Genomic DNA, 19696 nt, shown 5'->3' on the forward strand with positions numbered 1-19696 from the left:
ATTGATTTTCAGATGAGTGTTTATTATTATTATTTCATACAGGTGATTTTATCACAAGTGTTCAGAAGAACAGGCTGAGGTTCAGTTCTGCTCACGAAGACCCCACCGAACCTAAACTCTTTAGGAGCAGAACTGCAAACCTCTTGACATCAATCACTACCTTTAATCTTTGTAAACCCTTCTTCCCCTAAATCCAAGACACGACCATGAGTCGCTCCACCTATAGAAGTGCAAAACTTAATATTTGATTGAAAGGCTGTGTTGTCGTCGGGTCGTCCCATCGTTGTGCCTGTGCGCAGTGCTTATTTTCAACCTTTAATTACAGCGATGGGACGGAGCTTGATGGCCTTCCTACTGATACCTGCATCGTGACACGTGTCGACCACATCTGTGACGTTCTTGTAGGACTCCGGTGCCTGATGGTTGAGATATTGGGTTAAAAAAATAATCTTAACATACAAAAACAGTGGGAGAGTTTCGAGAATAAAGCCTCACCTCCTCCATCACAAGCTTGGGTGATGCAACTCTGATGGCGATTCCCATGTCTGCCAGTTTATCCAGAACATCCTGGAAGTCCAGATTCCTTCTGGATTTGGCTCTGGACAGCGCTCGACCCTGCAGTGATCACAAACACACAGGTAAGCAGGTGATGGGTGGTGAAATCACAAATTTTACATCAAAATCACATGACTCACCGCGCCGTGACATGTGGTACCGAAGGTCTCGGTCATGCCCTGCTCCGTTCCCGTCAACACGTAACTGCAGGTGCCCATAGTTCCTCCAATTAGAACTGGCTGACCGGTTAACTAGACAAGAAAATGAACTTTAAGGGACAGTTCACCCAAAAATAAAACTTAGTTGCTCTCATATTGTTATGCGCCTGTGTGTCACTGTGTTTTAAGGTTAAAAAAATGATCAACACAAGTGTGTGTAAATAACAGATATTATCACTTTAAATAACCTGAAATATTATATAGATGTTACAGTTAAATGTTTGACAGCATCTGTTAAATATTGAAATAAATCATTTTCGAAATAACAATATTAATGTTATAGATTTAGTTATACAGAATGAGCACAGTGTGTGAATTTTCTGTCTGCATAATTGGGATGCATTCTGTCATTATGAAACAATTTTAGAAATGTACAAAAAGTTGAAGCTTTTATGTCCAAATTGGGTTTCATTAAATTATTATTATTTGTCTTCATATATTGTCTATCATCTCTGAAAATATCTAGGCAAAGTTCACCTGTTTAGTGCAGAACAAAAGCGATTTATAATAATGACAAACTGAAAAGACTGCACCCATTGCTGCTCCCCTCCTAACAGTTTACTTATCAAAATAAACCACGTAACATGTAGATTGCAGGTGTATCAATGCACACCTCGCCACAGTCTTTTGTAGACTGGTTATCATAAGATCGCAGAGCCCATGAGAACAAAGCATCTAAACAAGTAGCCGCTTACTTTAATAATAAACATGATCTGACTAATCTTTTTTATCGGACTAATTAGGGATCGACCGATATGGATTTTTCAGTGCTGATGCCGATACAGGCTGTTGATTTTCTTGAGCCGATTTTTGGACCCGATGCTGGTTTTGCTCACTCAATTTACATCATAAAAATGACACAATGATGATGCCAAATGTTACAAGTCTCAATTCAAAAAAGTAACATTTACTGAACTAAAAAAAACGATGTTTAACAAATAGTAAAAACAAGTGAGGGTGCTATGGAACCATGAACTGCACTCTCCACAATGACGAGGAACTATCAGCAAAGGATATTGATTTCTAGCACTTTACTACTACAAATATATATATGGGTGGTTTCCCAGACAGGAATGATCTTAACTAGGACTAGAGCTTAGTTTAATTTTTGTCTAGGACTAGTCCAGCGTTTCTCAAAGTGTGGGGCGGGCCCCACTAGTGGGGAACAGGAGCATTACAAGTGGGGCGTGAGAAATGGGAGGAAATTTGTTAATTTTTGTGCCCACCTCTATTAATTTTTTTATTTATTGACCATATACTCAAAACAACACCATTTAAACATAATCTTTAAAAAAACCCTAAAACAACATCAGACTTTAAAGAAAATGTCACACGGAACCATATCCTATAAGAATCAGTTAACGTCGGAATGTTAATTGAAGCGGAACAAAACCTAATGGGAGATGCGGTATATGTTGTAGCGGGTAACTTTTAAGGGTTGACAATGGATACGTTTGTGACAATTCATTTTCAAAAATTAATTTTTGTAAGTTTTGTTCGTTCTTTTTGCATTTTGCAAAGTGACACAATGACGCAAAACACAACTAGTCCACACTTTTATTTTCTGTTTCTGAATATGATGTTATCATATTTTATATTTATCATATCAGTATGATGAATATGATGTAGTCTTTTTTTCATGCAAAGTTGCACAATTGCACAAATGTATTTTCTCTATTAAAATTGTTTAATGCTGTTACGTTTTAAATAAAACTTAAACTAAAAAGTTAAACTTAAAGCCTTGATTGCCATTTTGTTGGGGCGATTGGGGACAGATGGGGCTCGGAACCCTTCCCTACTTCCAAAGTGGGGAATGAAAGAAAAAGTTTGAGAAACACTGGACTAGTCTAATCCCTGTCCAGGAACCCCCCCCCCATAGAGATGAGAAATAAAAACTTGCTTTGTTCAGCTATAATCAGCTGTTAGGCCGAGCTTTCGATGTTGTCATGGAAAGGTAGGTTGTTTTTAGTCACAAGACCTGCAATTGCTTGTGGCTTACAGCACTCTTGTCTGTAAATAATGCTGGAAAAAATTGCAGAACACGGCAGCCATGTATCGGCCAATGCCGATATACATAAAACTAGCAAATATCGGCAGATATATCGGCTAATCTAATCAATCCCGGTGATGTCAGAGCCCTAAATTATGTTATAATTAACTATTTCACACCCAGAGATGAATGATCAGATGATAGACATTACTAAAGTGGAGGAGTCTTGATGAAGCTACGCTAGTCTTGTTATTGTCGCACTGATATTGGGGCAACCTGCGCTGTGCCTGCTATTCTAAATGTGACCTACAAAGTAAAATCGTTGTGTCATCTAAACATACAAAAAGTGATCAAAAGTTTAATGACTCTTTACATGTACACCAAAAATGTAAGGACCTAAAGGAAAACACCACTGCTTTTCAATATTTTACTATGTTGTTACCTCAACTTAGACAAATTAATACATCCCTATCTTTTTTCAGTGCGTGCACTTAATCTTTGTACAGCGCATCGTGAATGTGTTAGCATTTAGCCTAGCCCCATTCATTCCTTAGGATCCAAACAGGGATGAATTTAGAAGCCACCAAACACTTCCATGTTTTCCCTATTTAAAGACTGTTACATGAGTAGTTACACGAGTCAGTATGGTGGCACGAGATAAAACTCCTGATTTTGCCCCCTCTCGCTCAAACTGCTGTCAATATTACTGTGCCCGAGGTTGAAATGTTTCCCAGATCGCATCACAAGTGTGCGGTCGGAGAAATGCTGCAGTTACGTACTGGTAACGAGCTAATATTTCAGTCTGAACCTCACCTCAGTTTATTTTTTTTGTGATTCAAAGCACACGTGCGTGTTACCTGATAGTCGACAGGTATGAGCGGGTGATGAGGAGGAAACGCTCTCGTCGAGCCCTTCCTGTGCACCAGTAGAGTCTTCTGTTTGCCGTCCACCATGTGCTCCTCAACCTTGGCGATGTTGTGCGAGACGTCGTAAATGACGTGCATGTCCAGATCATCCGGTGTGGTGTTGAACACTTTGGAGAAGGCCTGTAGTGAAAGTCAGAATAAACGCACGTCAGGAGCAGAATAAAACAGCATCATGTGACCTCACTGCATTTACATACGAGTGCTGTGTAGTTAATATTTCAGAAACTGTTTAGTTTGCATAGAAATTGAGACACAAACGTAAAATACTGACCTGACGAGTGAGAAAAGTCATTGAGGATCGGTTAACCCAGGCGTAGTTGCCCGCGGCGGCCATTCCCTTCAGATAGTCCTGACCTTCCCGCGACATGATGCGAGCACAAGCCAGCTGACGATCATTTACGGTGATGTTATCTTGCTTCATGGCCCTCTCCATGGCAACCAGAGCATCTGACGGACAGAGAAAGTGATGATGATGTAAGATTGTGTAGAGATTTGATGCAGGCTGTTCCGGTGGGTTTATGCTCACCTGTCGCCACCTGGTGGCCAAGGCCTCGACTGCCGCTGTGGATCATCACGCACACCTGTCCCTTGTGGTCGATGCCCATCTTCTTTGCTGCATAGTCGTTATAGATCTCATCTACCACCTGAATTTCAGCGTAGTGATTTCCTGCACCCAGTGTACCCAACTACACACCAGCAGAAAGAAAATGAACTTCATACAACTATCCATATACAAATAATCATGCAGGGATGTCTCTGTGTGTTTGGGTACCTGTGGCAGGCCTCTCTTCTTAGCTTTGGAAGAGACTTTTGTAGGATCGGCCTGCAGCATCCTGCCGTATTCCTCACAGTGTTCTTTATCCTCTGCCCAGGCGTATCCCTCCCTCAATGACCAATCCACACCCATCTCCAAAGCCTCCTCCAGGTCTCTATACGCACACAAACACAATGTTTTAAACTCATTATCTCTGCTAATGCAATGCCACACCAATTGAGTTACAAGATTGTTTACTTTGCACTCATCGGAATGACACCCTTGGATCCGACCCCGACCGGAATATGGTCAAACAAGGACTGTGCAAGCTGCTCTTTAACCGGCTGCACGTCGCCCTCATCTAGGTTTGTCCGCAGCAGTCGAACGCCGCAGTTGATATCGAACCCCACACCACCTACACAAGCGAGAGACGCACAGTGAGCTTATTTACTGCAGAAACAGGAAAATTCAAATCGGTTCATTTGTGTACCAGGAGAGACGACTGCGTCTGGATTGTCCATGTCAAACGCAGCCATGTTTCCAATAGCAAACCCATATCCAGAGTGAACATCAGGTAATCCAATAGACCTCTGCAGAACAGAAATGACATAACAGGAAGTAAATAATAATGATGATAAACGTGTTTGGGTGGGAATATTATAGGGAACTCACATGTACAATTCCTGGCAGAGCAGCAACATTTCCAATTTGCTTCATGGCAGGCAGAAATCCTCCAAAACCTGTAAAGGTCGATGTGCGTTTAAAAAACAAACAGATAAAAAACGTGAAAAATATTTTGAACCTTCGTAGTGTGTGTATAACACGTGTTTTATGACTTTAATCAGACTCTCTCTCGGTGTTTGTGTGTGTGTATACGTTAGATGTGTTACGTCACCTCCTCCACGACACGCGTTTCTCAACTCTTCAAACATCAGCTTCTCCAGAGGCTCATTTACATAGAAAATTCCTTCAACCTAAATGTAAGATCAGTCAAACAACATTTTATGATGCAATCACCAAAAAAAAAGTGTCATTAAAGTCCACTTAAAGGACCACACATCTGCAACAAGAGACGGTTTAATAAAACTCCTAATGATCTTCACTCCTGTCATACATGAGTATATCTGATGATAAAACAATGTTTACCATTACCATATATTGAGCTAATGACAAAACAAGTTATGAAATAATTAAACCCACCAATGTTTAGAACTTTGCTTATAAAAGTAAAGTCAATAGGAACACCTGACATTATAATGAAATGATCAGATTTGTATTGTGTTATTTTTTGTGTGTGCGTCATCATTTCCACGTTAACGTATATGACAGATGATTTACCTGCATGTTTGGTACGAAACCTTTCTTGATCCTCCAGCAGTTCTTATGGATTTTATCCAAATACTGCAGTTCATCGTTATAAGAGCGACTCATTCTCAAAACTTAAGTTTTAACGCCCTTCTCGGCAAGTGAAAGCACATTCACGCTCTTCTATGCGTCTTCTTCAGTGGCTTTCATAGACTGTCGCAGTTCTATTTCGCCTCTTGAGCGCCGCCTGCTGCTCACACACACGTTCTGCAGCGCAGGCACGAGGCGTCGTCGTCAACAATTATTTTAAAATGATTTGGTTCATGTTTCCATATGTTTATCGCAAGCAAATAATTGCTGTAGATGCATGTAAACGATCATGATGGTGTTGCTGTGCAAAGATCTGGAATTAATAGAAAAATGTCATGACAAAAGCCCCATATTTTAATGGTGCTCAAATTGCAACACAGTTTCTGGGCCGCGGAGCACCACCTGCTGGTTACAAAGTCAGTGCTCGTCCTAAAGTGAATCACCTTTTTTTTTTTTTACTAAATATTTCCAATGATTTTAGTGAAGGTGGAATCTTGTGGTAAATTATTAAAGTGCACTGAAAAATTGCAGATGGCTACGATCCTATCTGTGAATAACAGACTGTAATTGCACAAAACGACATTCATTTTAAGTTCCTGCGAAAATATCGAACATTATAAATACAATACATAAATACATAGCATATTTGTTAATTCTTTAAAATAGTGTATTCGTGTAGATCAACTTTTGTCGGTCTTTAGCCAGTAGAATCAAGTTCACAGACACGCTCCTTCTTGTGGCAAATTATAAAATTGCTATCAGTTGTAACCAATAATATTTTTCAGACGACAACAGTGAAATAAATGTATTTTATGTAAAATGTTTGTAAAACTTCTTAAAAGTCCTAACCCTGTCCGGGATACCCCATAGGTTTAAATAATTGTCATGTATTTATTTTGCTTATTTCGTCAGTAGTGATTCGTCAAAATACACAACTTATTACAGTAAATAGCGAGTCAAATCAAATTCTATTCAAAACAATATTCATTTGTTTCCTTGGCTTTCATATCTACATAGTTGTTTTATTGCTGCTATTACATTATACAAATTCCAAACAGCCACAAACGTAAGCAAACGTTTGACTGCGATATTTTATGATTATTTCTTTTTGGACTTTTATTTTGAAAAACAGCTACATTCTGATTTGCCTCTGCTTTCACCGCGCTCGCTCGGGTTGTTGTGACGTATCTGCAGGTAAGACATGTTTACATGTCTCGTTTTACTCTTGTCAGTACATAAATTAACAACTTTAGCCGTATGTTTGCCGATTTTGAAAGTAAAACGATTGCTTTAAGTATATGTTTGTGTATGCTGCGCTTGACGTCACTGGCGTGTCATTTAATACGAGTTCTTCTTAAACTGAAATGAAAGTGAAGGATCTGTGCAGGGCAGAATGAAGCTGCGGGTGAAACTCAACAAACAGATCCACAGACTACAGCTGGACGGTCCGGAACCGACGCTGTCTGATCTCAGTGATCAGATCAGAGACACACTGCTGTCTGAGTGCGGTTTGCGGTGAGATTCATTTATAATTGCTCTATACGTTTACCATCATGGCATTTACATAGTAACTTCAGGCAACGTCATGAGATAACAATGGTGCTTTTTGTAAATGGACAGGGGGTGATGTGAAGTTGTTGTTTAAAAGGAGCATACTTTTGTATGTCACTGCTAAAGAAACACACATTTGACTACAAACATGAAACAGAACGTGTGACAACTAACCCTGGGGTCTCCACCTGTGTGCAGCTCTGATATGGAGTTTAATGTGTCTCTGAATGGGAAGGACACTCTGGTGGACACAGGACAGACTCTCTCCTCCTGTGGTGTTGTGTCTGGTGATATGATCAGTGTGATTGTACCTAAGGGCAGCACTCAGCAGGAACAACCTGAGCCACAAAACCTCAGCAATGCAGCCGTCCAGCAGGAACAAAGGCTGACGGATACGACCGGCACACGTGAGATGGTGAGTTTTGACCCATTAAGAGAAACACACATAGGAGAGAAACTCTGCAAATCGTAATGGGATGAAGCTTACAATGCACTGCTGATTTTCTGTGACTCAGCATATATGTGCGATGCTGGTGTTTATCTCCTCAGGCTGGACACAGTGACAGAGATGCTGAGCAGGAGCAGTGGGTGGAGGGAGATGAAGGGGGTGTGGCATCAGAGGGCTCCGCCCCTCCACCGCTGCTCTGCTGTGAGACTGTGGAGGGTTTGATTCCACTCACTCTGGAGAGGCTGCTGGATTCAGCGAGCTGTCAGAACCCATCAGACTGTCTGATGCTGGCGACACATCTGATGCTGCTGGAGACCGGCTTTAGTCCACAGGTTAGAGTTTACCCAAACCCGTGCCGTGATTCAGATCACATTTAGTAATTAAAACTCTTTGTTAATGATTTTGTCTTACATTGTTTATGTCTTCTCTTAGGGTTCTAGCGTGAACTCAGGTGAGATGCCGATTGGCTGGCGGGCAGCAGGGGGTGTGTACAGGATTCAGTATGGCCACCCACTTCTGGAGAACAGCGTGGTTACGGTGGTCGCTGTGCCGATGGGTCAAACGCTCGTCATTAACTGTAAATGAGTCCGCATACAGAAGCATTAATAGACTGAGTCCTGTCTGAACGTCTGATCATTTATTTTATTTTGTATGAATAGCTGTACTAAAAATGGACAGAAGTTTGGAGAGCTCTCATAAATTAATCCTGAAACCAGATGCTTATGTGACACCTGAGTGGGCAGGTAAGAGTTCAAAGCAAAAGTGAATCTGATAAGGATTGAATATCTCTGCACTAGAAGTTTATGGAGCCAGATGGTTTTTGTAAAAACCTTTTGTTAACAGAGGGATGTTACTGATTTGATGTTGTATTAAACCCAGAACAATCCTCTCTCTTTTCTATGTGCAGGTGGTACTACAGCTGTGGTCTATAGAGACTTACAGAAACTCTCTCGTCTCTTCAAAGATCAGCTGGTGTATCCGCTTATGGCTGCTGCCAGACAGGGTAACTATTGCACACATGGGCTGCATCCAAAATCATATACTTTCTTGAATGAGTAAGTATTTGACAAGCTCTAAAAAGTAAGTTTGATGTAGTAGAAGTGTAATGTAGTATCATCTGCTCTCCCATGGCCTCATTGGATAGTAAGGTGTCCATTGAATGCACACTTCAGAATCCAATCAAAAGTAGTAGGTCATCAATTCGGACATACTTCTGTATAGTATCCGTGTGGTTTGGGATGCAGCAATGTGTTCACTTTCTCACTTGTGTGTGTGTGTGTGGAAAGTATTTGACTATGTATGTGTGTCACCCTTAGCATTGGGACTACCCGCTCTCTTCGGTCTGGCTGTTCTTCCTCCCGAGCTGCTATTACGTGTTTTGCGTCTGCTGGACGTCTCATCTCTCGTCTCGCTGTCGGCTGCGTGTCGGGACCTGAACGTTGCGACGCAGGATCCTTCGCTCTGGAGACACCTGCTCCACAGAGACTTCAGGGGTAACACAACTTTCACTACACAAAAATTCATTACAAACACACATAGTCATTTTAAACACACTTGTGTTTCACATCTATAACTGAGGCGAGTGTGTTGTGGTTGCAGTGTGTTTTCCTGCAGGGACTCAACACAAAGATACAAACTGGAGAAATGTGAGTTGAATCAGCCAGTTTAAATGGAACTTGACTAGTTTCTTGTACTCTAACTCTGTGTTTTTGTTTTGCGGTTAGCTTTACAAACAAAAATATAAACAGAGGAAGGAGATGGAGCGAATGAGCAGATGCAGGTTTTACCCACCCCACCTGCCTCCAATTTACCCTCTTGCCCCCATCCCACCTGAACCCCTACCCCTCTACCCCTACCCTCCTGGCATCATCGGAGGAGATTATGACCAAACGCCCATCGTCCTACCCCGCCCACGATTTGACCCCATCGGTCCACTCCCGGGTCATCTCCCAGGAGCGGGCGTTTCCACAGGCCGGCGGCCTCTGAGACCGGGAGGAAATCGACCGGTGGACATCAGGAGAGGATTTATCTGAATCTAGGCGAAATATTTCAACACAGACCAAACTGATGCATATTTTTGTTTTCAAATGATAAAATCATTTTGAGGCTGATATTTTCTTTGTGCTCTCTTCATTAAGGTGTTTTTACATCATACAGACTTTAGAGACTAAAACATACTGTTTGATGCCCTAACCAAAGTGTGGCCTAACCAGTAACCAGACCCAATTAAAATTTGTTCTATTTCTGCTTTCTGACACAATAAAAAAAGTGAACTGATATCTTGTTTATGTAGAGGAGTATGCAAATGGGTTAAAGTCATCGGTCAGACGTGAAATATCATCTACAAAACAACAAAATAATTTTACTTAATTAAACAGTGAAAGGGACACATGACAAATTTTGAAACACAAATCATTCTAACAGTTTTTTACAGAGGTCAAATGTTTCATGTTGAGATTAAGCTGTGTGTTGGTGGTGTAGCATTGAATCACGTGTTGACTTTCTCAGGACGGTTGCTCCAGACCGGGTGTCGTTTTTCTAGGAATGCCCTGATTCCTTCTTGCCCATCCCGAAGTGTGAGGTTCTCCAGCATTGCAGTGCAGGCGGATGCGTACGCCGCATCTCGACCCTGAGACATCTGCCTGTAAAACGCAGCTTTACCCAGAGCGATCACAGGTCGGCTGGACTCACACACCCGTCTGGCCACGGCTAGTGTTTCTTCCTCTATCTGCTCCTCTCTGACCACCTTACTGATCAGCCCATGCAGTAGGGCGTCCTGAGCCGAGATGGGTCGACCCGTGAATAACATCTCCATGGCAACCTGGAGGAAATGGAGTCAATTAAGTTACAATATGTTTTTTTTTTTTTTTTAAATGAAACGTTAATTCCTCTCAAGACTGAAGCGTGTGACGTCACCTTTCTAGGTACAGCTCGCCCTAACGCCACGCCCGGGGTGGAGCAGAACAGACCCACGTTAACTCCGGGAGTGGCAAAAGTCGATTTATCTGTTGCTATGGCAATATCACAGCTGGCAACTAACTGGCAACCTGCAGCAGTGGCGACACCATTGACCATAGCAATGACCGGCACTGGAATATCTTGAATCAGAGTCATGACCTTTGACCCAAATCAGATTAGTAGTACAGAGTTATAAACTGCAATAACAGTAATGGGACATCTGTAAACGTTTTGTGTTCTGAAGAGTCATCACTCCTGACCTCTGTACATGTGTGAAACACCTTGCTGTGGTACTCTTGACCCTGTGTGGAGGTTAACTCCTTCAGATCATGACCTGAAGAAAACACTGGACCCTGAGCTAGAGAGAGAACGAGAGAGAGTTAGCTGGAGGTTTCTTAATGTGGTTGGTTATTTTTTTCCAGATAATTGATTCTGGTTTGCCTGATATAATGATCACTCGCAGGTCTTCACTCTCAGAGTCTATCAGGATGTTTTCTCTCAGAGATTCCAGCATGGGTAGAGACAACGCATTCCTCTTTTTAGGATTATTCAAAATAATCCTCCTAAAATAATGACATGCACTATAAAAGAGATATGCCAACAACACCAACAGTATCTTGCCATTCTAGTATAGCTTAGTTAACCTGTATAACTTAGTTACTCTGGCTAAAAAGATTTGCTATTAAAATAAATGCTATTTCTAGCAGACTGAACACTTTAATATCAAGCATGTGTCTCCAAATATTCTGCATTAACGTGAATAAATGACTATAATTATCTCTGTTTTCATGTGATGCGGTCAGAGGTAACGCGTGAGTCTTGATTTCAATGACGCGAGTTTTCGGGTCACAATCATAGGAGATTTATTCACCTAATTCCGTTTTGCTGTTGTCTTAGAGTCAGAGATGAAGATTCAGTCTTTACATTTCTCGTCCAGACCCTACACAACTTACTGTTGGACTTTAGAAGGTTTGACACTCTGTAACATCCACTTAAAATCATCTTGACTTAGCTGAATAACCTCAGAACTGTGAAACTACTAACGTTAGCTACAACACCGGATAGTCTCTACAAAATAAAAGTCCACGCTCATTTTAAACATTGGCAAATTGAGTCAGAGTAATAATCATTAAATACATTAAAAATAAAATGCGCATTTCTTAATTTACATAAATGGGAATCACATCGCAGACACATCACGTGAGGGTTTTAGTAAACGTTAGTTTTAGGAGTTTAAGGTTTTTGGTCATAGATTTGATGGTAAACGAAAGGTAAACAAAAGATAATTTGATGATTATATCAAAAATGATAATTTGTGAAGAAAATTGAATTTCAGAAGTTAATATTTATATTAATAATAAGCTTCCACAAGAGGGAGACATTTTTTCTGTGACTGAACACCTGTACAGTACAGGTGAGAACTGAATCATATTTTACAGTTTAGAGAAAACGTATCTGTGTTCATAAATTTCTCGTTCTGTTCAATTACTCATTATTATAGACTCTTCACTCAATATCCCGATTAATTAGATTTTTTTTAATTCACTTGACATTTAATTCACATAACATTAGTTTGAGAGTTGTAAACTTTATTATATATTAATGCTGTGAATCCGCCTGTTTCATTGAATCAGTCGCGCTTTATGACAAATTAATCTCTGGAGACTTCATTCATTTTATGGAGGAAACCTGATTCTCCTTCATCATCATTTTCGTCATCATTATAAAGGAGGAGCTCGCGCTCAAGAAGAACCAGACGAGTCAGTTCACGCGCGGAGCGACTCTTTAAAACACTCCACAGAGATCAAACACAACACATCACAGAGATCAAACAACACTTAACAGCGTTACTATTATAATATACTACTCTATTGAGCTGTTTCAGGATGTTTAGGTGAGTTTTTCTTATAAATAATCTTGAGTTTACAAATTTCTTTTTTTATTTTAGGGGTCAAAATATTTATTTTTATATTTAGTATGTTTTAAACTAGAGAAAAGAATACATGTATTTAAAACGAAGTCTCACTGTTTCACATTCTGGCGGTTTTCATAATACTTTAAGCATAGTTTTCCCTAAAATGTTTGTTAGGTAAAAAAAAATGTAAAGGTAAAAATGTACTATAGTAAAAAAAAAAATTGTATTATCCAATTGTATGTATACATCATTGTACTATTGAATTGATGCTAACAATTAATTGACGAACAACAAATATAAAGTGAATGAGAATTAGTTGTGTGATGAAATATGACCTGCTAATATTCATCCATATATTATTACACTTTTCTTTGTGTAGAAATGTGTAAGTGATGTTTATTTGTCTGCATCAGTATTGATGAATAGCACATGAGTAAATATTTACTTAAGTAAATAAGTTTAATGGCTTGCTGACATAAAATACTTTTGTTGTGCCATGTCATGTGTATTCCATCTAAAATCATTTCAAACTTTCTTGTACTAATTGCTTCGTAATTATTTAATCAATCATATTTAGAAATGTTTAAAATGAACTACTAAGAACTTTAATAATGACTTTGAATGCACAACGATCCAAATAAATTCTGTGTATTTGAATATTTCTAAAGGGAATCCTGTGGTCCTCATATATTGTGATATATTTTAATGAATTTTTATTTTAATTCTGTATTTCAGTTGTATGTGATGATGTGATGGGTCAGTCGGGTGTGTGGAAATGTTTCACATGACCCCTGACCTCTACTGTTCGACCCAATACAAGACACCATGCCCCTGATCCTGTGACTATGAATGTACACATGCACAACAGTCGGACGCCTCTTTACAGGCTGAACGGCTATGAGAACCCACACTCTGTGAGTATCATAACACGCACGAAAAATTAATAATAATCTTAAAATCTTTTGATTCACTTCTGTTTTTCGTCCTCTGAGCTAAACTAGTGTGTGTGTGTTATACTGTAGTTAGTCAGTGGGTGTGTGTTAATGAGTTACTCATTGTGTGTGACACTGATGGAAAAATGTCATTGTGTAGCTAAAAGGTAAAAATGCAGCTGGGCAGCATGAGAGACAGATATGACGTTTCACACAGAACCAGCAGGTTTTAGATTACAGTGCATTTTAATGTGATGACAGAGTCGTTATGTTAGTAGTAGTGTCACTATTGTACTATTAGTCATAGACAAGCCTGTAATTCCTAAGAGGGACCGGGCCATATTTAGAACCTTACGAGTGGGATTTTAAATTGTATAATTATTTATATATTAGTTTATTTAACATGCAGTACATTTCTTAGAGTATTTGCTTTATTGACAAAATCTAATTATCCACATTATTCCAGTAAGAAATGAGAATTTTCCAAAGGATCTTACTGTTGTACAAAGAAATAATAAATTTGGTTTCAATTTGGAAATTATTTAGGTTTTAGTGAATCCTCCTCCCAAATGGCCCCACTGTACATATCACTTACTACAGTAAATATTTTAATATCAGTAAATTACTGAACACTTATTTGATTCATTTGATTAGTAAATAAAAACCTCAGCCATGTGGCAAAACCACAGAAAAAGACTTCAAGGTTTACAGGGCGCAAACGTTCTTGTTTTTAAGTAAATGTTAAAATGGAGTTGTTGATTTAAATCTGTTACGCCGCACACACAGCAGATGCTGTCTTTCTCATATACAAACGTTTCCTCATTGCATTATTGTAGAGATTGTAACTTGATAACTGCTGTACACAGACGAGAGAGTGTTTAACCCTGTGTGTGCGCGCAATAATGGAGTCAAACACTCAAATGATCAGTTGTTCACTACACAACGAGAAGAAAGGCTGGTTTACTTTCTGTCTGTTTGACTTTTTAAAATATTAACAGCACAAACTACATCAAGCCTACAAAGGTGAGCTGTGTGCTCAAGGGTTGTTGAGGGTAAAGGGTGTGTCGATGAACACACACTGGACCCATGAACAAGAAGCCCACTGTTTCTCTCTCTCTCACACACACACACACACACACACACCTGGGCAAGTTTAGTAGATGAGTAGAGTCTGTGTTCTTATGTTTGAGCTCCACCTCTCGCTACAGCACCCGTTAGACTCGTGAGGTGAGTTTGCAGTGACTGACCCGGCCCTAAATCGCATATTTATAAACATACACATCCTGAAACCCTGAAGGTTTACATCAGGTATTAAAGGGATAGTTCACCCAAAAATGAAAATTCTTTCATCATTGACTCGCTCTCATGTTGTTACAAACCTGTATAAATTTCTTTGTTCTGATGAACAGGAAAGAAGATATTTTGAGGAATGTTTGTATCTGATCATGAGCCCCATTCACTTCCATAGTAGGAAAAAGAATACTATAAAAGTGAAAGGAGCTCATGAACGCTTTGGTTACGAACATTTCTAAAAATATCTTCCTTTGTGTTCATCAAAACAGAAATGTATACAGGTTTGTAACAACATAAGAGTGAGTCAATGATGACAGAATTTTTTTGTTTTCGGTGAACTATCCCTTTTACATTCATCTCAGGTGATGTCATGAAACATAGCCGTGCAAACCTGTTTCTAATTCCTGGGATTGCTTAATTGATACTCACATGCTTCCTACTTGTAGTTTGGACCCAGATTTCTTATCTGTATTTATAGATGACCACTAGCACTGAGTGACCTCTCTCTCTTTCTGTAGGAAGACGATCTACAGTCTCTCAGTCTTGAGGAAAGGGAGTGTATTTTGTTCTTTGAAAACACTATTGGCTCTATAGAGGAGGAGATCGAGAACGAAGGAGTGGGAACATCTGCACGTAACCACACACCTGCAGAGGTTCGTCCACGCTCATACACCACCCCGACCCTGAGAGACCATGACATCATCGATCTGGTGCACAGTGAACCCAGCAGGCATACAAACGTCACGTCAGGTACTACAGAATAACACCAATCCACCTCACAAACCATCAGAACAATACAAAGCATATACAAATCATAAGCAGAAGAAAAGTTTCCGATAGAAACAAGTTAAGAATGAGATCATATGGGTTCCATTGTAAATAGAACAGAGCACACTTTTTAAGCAAGTGTAATTGCTCATCAGGGGAATTCTGTGCATGCATAAAATATTATGATTAGTGTTCTAATATACAAATATGCTATTATGATCATAGCCAAACCATGAGAAATATTTCTTGCACTATTGGAATCTCATTGGCTATTATGTTTTCGTCAGATTTCCAAAGGCCCCCTGAGACCAATTTTGAGAGGAAGCCCAACCGTGAGCCCTTCTTGAACACGTCAACCCCAGTATCAGAGGAAGGTGGACATCAACCCCCGCCTGGTTCTGTTCCCACCCCTGTCATCATCGCCAGTAAGATTTCAGAGCACAAAGGTGCCAGCGGCACTTCCACATCACCTTCATTTCTGCTGCAGCACAGGCGCAGTCTGGAGCTTCCGGGGAGCCCTTCAGCCAAACACGGCCCTCCGACTCACGCTAAGCCTACGCATCTCCCCGACAACATCAGCGTGTTGCTCGGCAGCCGGGAAAACCTTTCCCATTCCATTGCTGCAGAAGCCGTTGATGTGCAGGGGCGCCGGGCCCAGGTGCTATCTAACCTCAGCGGCTCTGCGCACCCTCTAGATAGAGGAGAGCCGTCCTGTGTCCGCAACCTTCCCACGCGAAGCGTGTCGTTTCAACAACCGACAGCGGACAAGTCCAGGATGGAGGCGCTTTCAAAACTTGGACTAGCTCAGAGGCGAACGCAATCGGTCATGCAGCCCTCTGCAAGAGACTTAAACAAGGACAACAGCGCCCCTAGGACAGCTCCCAGAAGTAACAACATGCTGCCACACACCTCTGACACTATCAGTAGTGTAAATGAGCCCAGAATTTCTAGAAGTGTCCCGGCCAGTAACCGTAACACAGCTAGCGCATCTAACGTTGCTGCTAAAGTCCATGGCATGGATACCACAGATCATTCCCTGCCCAGTAGCACCGCCGGCAGACACGACAAGTCTGGCGAAACACCGGCACTGAAAAGCGCTGAAATCACGCACAGCGATTTTAACAGCTTTGGTGGTAAGAGCATCAGCTTAAACCCTACAACATCTTTTAAGAGCGAGCAACTCCCACTTCACAACGCTACAGCGACGACTTCACCTACATCAGAAGCTCGAGAAATCCATCTCAATAGCTTCGGTGGTTGGTCCAGAGTCATGACGCCATCTGTTGTGCACAGAGAAGATCCGAACCGTGGATCCAGCAGCTATAGCCGATCAGCCCCCGACACAAGCCACATGCATAGCCCACCGAACAGTTATGGAGCCAGATCCAAGACCTTCTCGCAAGTAAAAGAGGTTACGAGCTCCCACCAAGGAAGCAGGACAACAGATGAAGACTCACCTACAAGAGACGTGACATCTTTACACCTCAGACCACCCTCTCAGCCGGCTGCCATCAGGCCTGCTAAACAACCTCCATCACCGGCCCAGAGACCTCCACGTCAGTCCACTCCTCCAAACCCCACCAGGCCGAAACCCACTCCCTCATCCTCAGAGCTTCACCCCAAATCTACGCCGAAACCATCCTTTCGCACCCAAGGGGTAACAGTCCAGTTCTCTGGGAAAGGAGCAACTGACGAGGCTAGACGTGATGCTCTACGCAGACTTGGACTGCTTAAAGGGAGCCCTTAAAAGATCACCCCCATATATTCAGGAACCAGAAACTCTACAAGGTGTCAGTTGCTTAAATGTTGATCATATTTTTAGTCATGGATGGCCTTCAAAGGACAGACATGCTTTTTTGCCCCATAATATCCCCCTGGAAGAAATCTCATGTTGAATTAAAATTACATAGAAAACAAGCATGCTCCAAACACCCATCTTTGAAACAACTCCCGTTATCTGCAACTCTTCGGTTCCCTGGGATCAAACCCATGTCCTTAGTGTTGTTGGTGCAAAGCTCTTCTACTTGAGCTACAGGAACATTTGCAAATCTGTCTCTTTTGTTCTCGATTTTTGATGTGCTATGTTGTAGCCATCAGCTTTGAAAGACAAATACGCTGGAGATCCGTCCTCTGTGTGCAGCTTCCAGTCGTGTGGTGACAGAATCATGGTTAACAAATCCAGAAGTTCACAGTTATAGCCCGGGTGGTTGTTTATTGTGTTTCTCTTGTTTTATGTGCCCATCAGTTTCAAAAGACTAATAAGCCACAAGATCTGTTTTCTGTGTGCGCTCTCCAGCGGCTTGGTGGTAGATAATGCAAACAAAGGGGTTCTACTCCACATTGCTCACATGCGCACAGGCAAGTAAGCCTACTCATGGGCCATGACCGCATGGTGGATTGTTTGGGTTGCATCACCCTGCCTTTCGAAAGAATTGTTGCGGGGGCTATAAAGTCAGCACAACATTTCTGCGACGCTAAACTAATAGAATACAATACTGCACATTCTAAACTCACGACAATGCTTTTATCACATACATATCACAAAAATGTGCTTTTAGTGTTTTAGTCTTGTTAGTGTGTAGTAGTGTGTAAGCCAGTATGGATTTAGTTAACTTACTAAAGTTCGTTTTTTCAGTGTTTTAGTTTTGATAGTATGCAAAGTTTCTTTAATGACTTAATTTATTTTAGTCTCACTAGTGTACAAAGTAAGTATGCAAAGTATGCAGATTCTTTAATACATTTAGATACTTTCTAAAACAGGGGTCTCCAAACTTTTTGTGAGCAAGGGCTACCGCAATGGATAAAACAATCTGGAGGGCTACTTTTTGATATAGTCTATAAAATGTTTTTGTTTTACTTTTAGATTTTATTTTATTTTTCTTGTTGATATGTTTTGGTATTGTTTAAAATGTTAACATACGTAAACCAAGCCAAGCTATTATAAAAAATATGTAATAAATAAATATTACAATTGAGACTATTAATAGAACGTGCTGTGGCGGACACCTCACAGACTCTGTGCGGACACCACGTTGGAGACCTCTGTTCTAAAGCTTTACTGTTTGTAGTCTTTCTAGTAAGCGGAGTAAACAAAGTTTTTACTAGCTCAGTTTTTTTACAGTGCTTTTTATGTCTTGCGTGCGAGAAAGTCTGTTAAGACACTTGATGGTTTCGTTGGTAATTAGTCAGCTTCTGGAAAAGTTTTACGTAGTTTGGGTGAATCTGGATAATGCTCAGGGAATTTTCACATAAGGATTTGTACTCATGTAGCATATCAAGATTTTTGGCAACAGTGCTATTAGACTGTTTTATATCTGTCTATTTATAAAATATTTCACATCGTCTGTAAACACGGAGGTAGTTTATCAATTTTAAACTGACCAAATGTAAGTGGAGGATTATGATGTATTTATTCTACTGATGTTATGTTAAATTATAGGGTGGGCACGGGATGCAGTTTTTTGTACGACTACAGCACAGATTTGTTTGTTGTGTTTCTCTTCCAACATTCCTCTGGCTTGAGCACTGAAGATCTCATAAACTGAATGCTAGGTTTAAATTTAGTTCCTCCAACGCTAAACCACAGAGATCCAAATCCAGACAGAAAAACTGCTGCTGGCCGAGTCTGGAAACATATGGAGCTAAAATCACCAAAAACCAATCATCTAATCCTATTAACCTGTGTGTGATAAATCAAGAGGTTTTCGTGTGTGTGTGTGTGTGTGTGTGTGTGTGTGTGTGTAATGTGGATGTCAGTGAATGAGTTAAGTGAATGTAGTATGGTATGTTTGTGATTTGTTGTTAATGTTTTTTTTTTTTTTTTTTTTGACTCCGGTTTTTTGCTTTAAAATGAAGCAGTTATTGAAGGATACAGAGTGTGTGATTGTGAACAACACAACACACACACACACACACACAGTAAAAACACACAATTCCTTTTTACCTCTTAATAAACTCGGCTATGTTCATTTTTTTTCCATTTGTCATAATTCA

At 40.5% G+C, this 19696-nt stretch overlaps 4 protein-coding genes across 5 annotated transcripts; 2 read left to right on the forward strand and 2 right to left on the reverse strand.

Moving 5' to 3' along the window:
• Position 1: 1 nt before the first annotated feature.
• On the reverse strand, positions 2 to 5964 carry rtcb (RNA 2',3'-cyclic phosphate and 5'-OH ligase). The gene is made up of 12 exons (XM_065273437.2): positions 5782 to 5964; positions 5339 to 5417; positions 5116 to 5183; positions 4934 to 5033; positions 4702 to 4858; positions 4462 to 4618; positions 4216 to 4375; positions 3961 to 4136; positions 3621 to 3809; positions 696 to 806; positions 496 to 615; positions 2 to 416 (listed from the first exon to the last, which is right to left on the reverse strand). The coding sequence occupies exons 1-12, from the start codon at positions 5872 to 5874 to the stop codon at positions 309 to 311; spliced, it is 1518 nt and encodes a 505-aa protein (XP_065129509.1). The 5' UTR covers positions 5875 to 5964; the 3' UTR covers positions 2 to 308.
• Positions 5965 to 6981: 1017 nt separating this feature from the next.
• fbxo7 (F-box protein 7) lies at positions 6982 to 9948 on the forward strand. Of its 2 annotated transcripts, none has more exons than XM_065273328.2 (10): positions 6982 to 7032; positions 7226 to 7353; positions 7588 to 7804; positions 7939 to 8169; positions 8270 to 8414; positions 8497 to 8580; positions 8745 to 8840; positions 9154 to 9330; positions 9437 to 9483; positions 9562 to 9948. In XM_065273328.2, exons 2-10 carry the CDS (start codon positions 7232 to 7234, stop codon positions 9868 to 9870), a joined length of 1428 nt encoding a protein of 475 aa, XP_065129400.1. In that variant the 5' UTR covers positions 6982 to 7032; positions 7226 to 7231; the 3' UTR covers positions 9871 to 9948. The 2 variants fall into 2 exon arrangements, with proteins under 2 accessions (XP_065129400.1, XP_065129399.1); XM_065273327.2 differs by having other exon boundaries at positions 7003 to 7032; positions 7210 to 7353.
• A 160-nt stretch (positions 9949 to 10108) lies between these two features.
• Positions 10109 to 11883, reverse strand: echdc3 (enoyl CoA hydratase domain containing 3). The gene is made up of 5 exons (XM_065273329.2): positions 11667 to 11883; positions 11237 to 11358; positions 11056 to 11153; positions 10754 to 10954; positions 10109 to 10658 (listed from the first exon to the last, which is right to left on the reverse strand). Exons 1-5 carry the CDS (start codon positions 11795 to 11797, stop codon positions 10326 to 10328), a joined length of 885 nt encoding a protein of 294 aa, XP_065129401.1. The 5' UTR covers positions 11798 to 11883; the 3' UTR covers positions 10109 to 10325.
• A 652-nt stretch (positions 11884 to 12535) lies between these two features.
• LOC135758706 (uncharacterized) lies at positions 12536 to 19671 on the forward strand. The gene is made up of 4 exons (XM_065273326.2): positions 12536 to 12689; positions 13446 to 13624; positions 15454 to 15685; positions 15991 to 19671. The coding sequence occupies exons 2-4, from the start codon at positions 13556 to 13558 to the stop codon at positions 17448 to 17450; spliced, it is 1761 nt and encodes a 586-aa protein (XP_065129398.1). The 5' UTR covers positions 12536 to 12689; positions 13446 to 13555; the 3' UTR covers positions 17451 to 19671.
• The last annotated feature ends 25 nt before the right edge of the window (positions 19672 to 19696 follow it).

The sequence above is a fragment of the Paramisgurnus dabryanus genome, chromosome 1, assembly GCF_030506205.2.
Source record: "Paramisgurnus dabryanus chromosome 1, PD_genome_1.1, whole genome shotgun sequence".
In the NCBI taxonomy this organism is placed as follows: Eukaryota; Metazoa; Chordata; class Actinopteri; order Cypriniformes; family Cobitidae; genus Paramisgurnus; species Paramisgurnus dabryanus.

Bases quoted from the DNA above. Each gene is read 5' to 3' on its own strand.
- echdc3 (XM_065273329.2), bottom strand. From the start codon at position 11,797: ATGATTTTAAGTGGATGTTACAGAGTGTCAAACCTTCTAAAGTCCAAC. The intron at 11,359-11,666 runs GTGAATAAATCT...TCATTATTTTAG, and splicing joins CAACAGCAAAACGGAATTAG to GAGGATTATTTTGAATAATC. The intron at 10,659-10,753 runs GTGACGTCACAC...CATTTCCTCCAG, and splicing joins GGCGAGCTGTACCTAGAAAG to GTTGCCATGGAGATGTTATT.
- LOC135758706 (XM_065273326.2), top strand. From the start codon at position 13,556: ATGAATGTACACATGCACAACAGTCGGACGCCTCTTTACAGGCTGAAC. The intron at 13,625-15,453 runs GTGAGTATCATA...CTCTTTCTGTAG, and splicing joins GCTATGAGAACCCACACTCT to GAAGACGATCTACAGTCTCT. The intron at 15,686-15,990 runs GTACTACAGAAT...TGTTTTCGTCAG, and splicing joins GCATACAAACGTCACGTCAG to ATTTCCAAAGGCCCCCTGAG.
- fbxo7 (XM_065273328.2), top strand. From the start codon at position 7,232: ATGAAGCTGCGGGTGAAACTCAACAAACAGATCCACAGACTACAGCTG. The intron at 7,805-7,938 runs GTGAGTTTTGAC...TTATCTCCTCAG, and splicing joins CGACCGGCACACGTGAGATG to GCTGGACACAGTGACAGAGA. The intron at 9,331-9,436 runs GTAACACAACTT...TTGTGGTTGCAG, and splicing joins GCTCCACAGAGACTTCAGGG to TGTGTTTTCCTGCAGGGACT.
- rtcb (XM_065273437.2), bottom strand. From the start codon at position 5,874: ATGAGTCGCTCTTATAACGATGAACTGCAGTATTTGGATAAAATCCAT. The intron at 5,184-5,338 runs GTGACGTAACAC...CGACCTTTACAG, and splicing joins AAACGCGTGTCGTGGAGGAG to GTTTTGGAGGATTTCTGCCT. The intron at 807-3,620 runs GTAACACGCACG...TTTCTTGTCTAG, and splicing joins TCATACCTGTCGACTATCAG to TTAACCGGTCAGCCAGTTCT.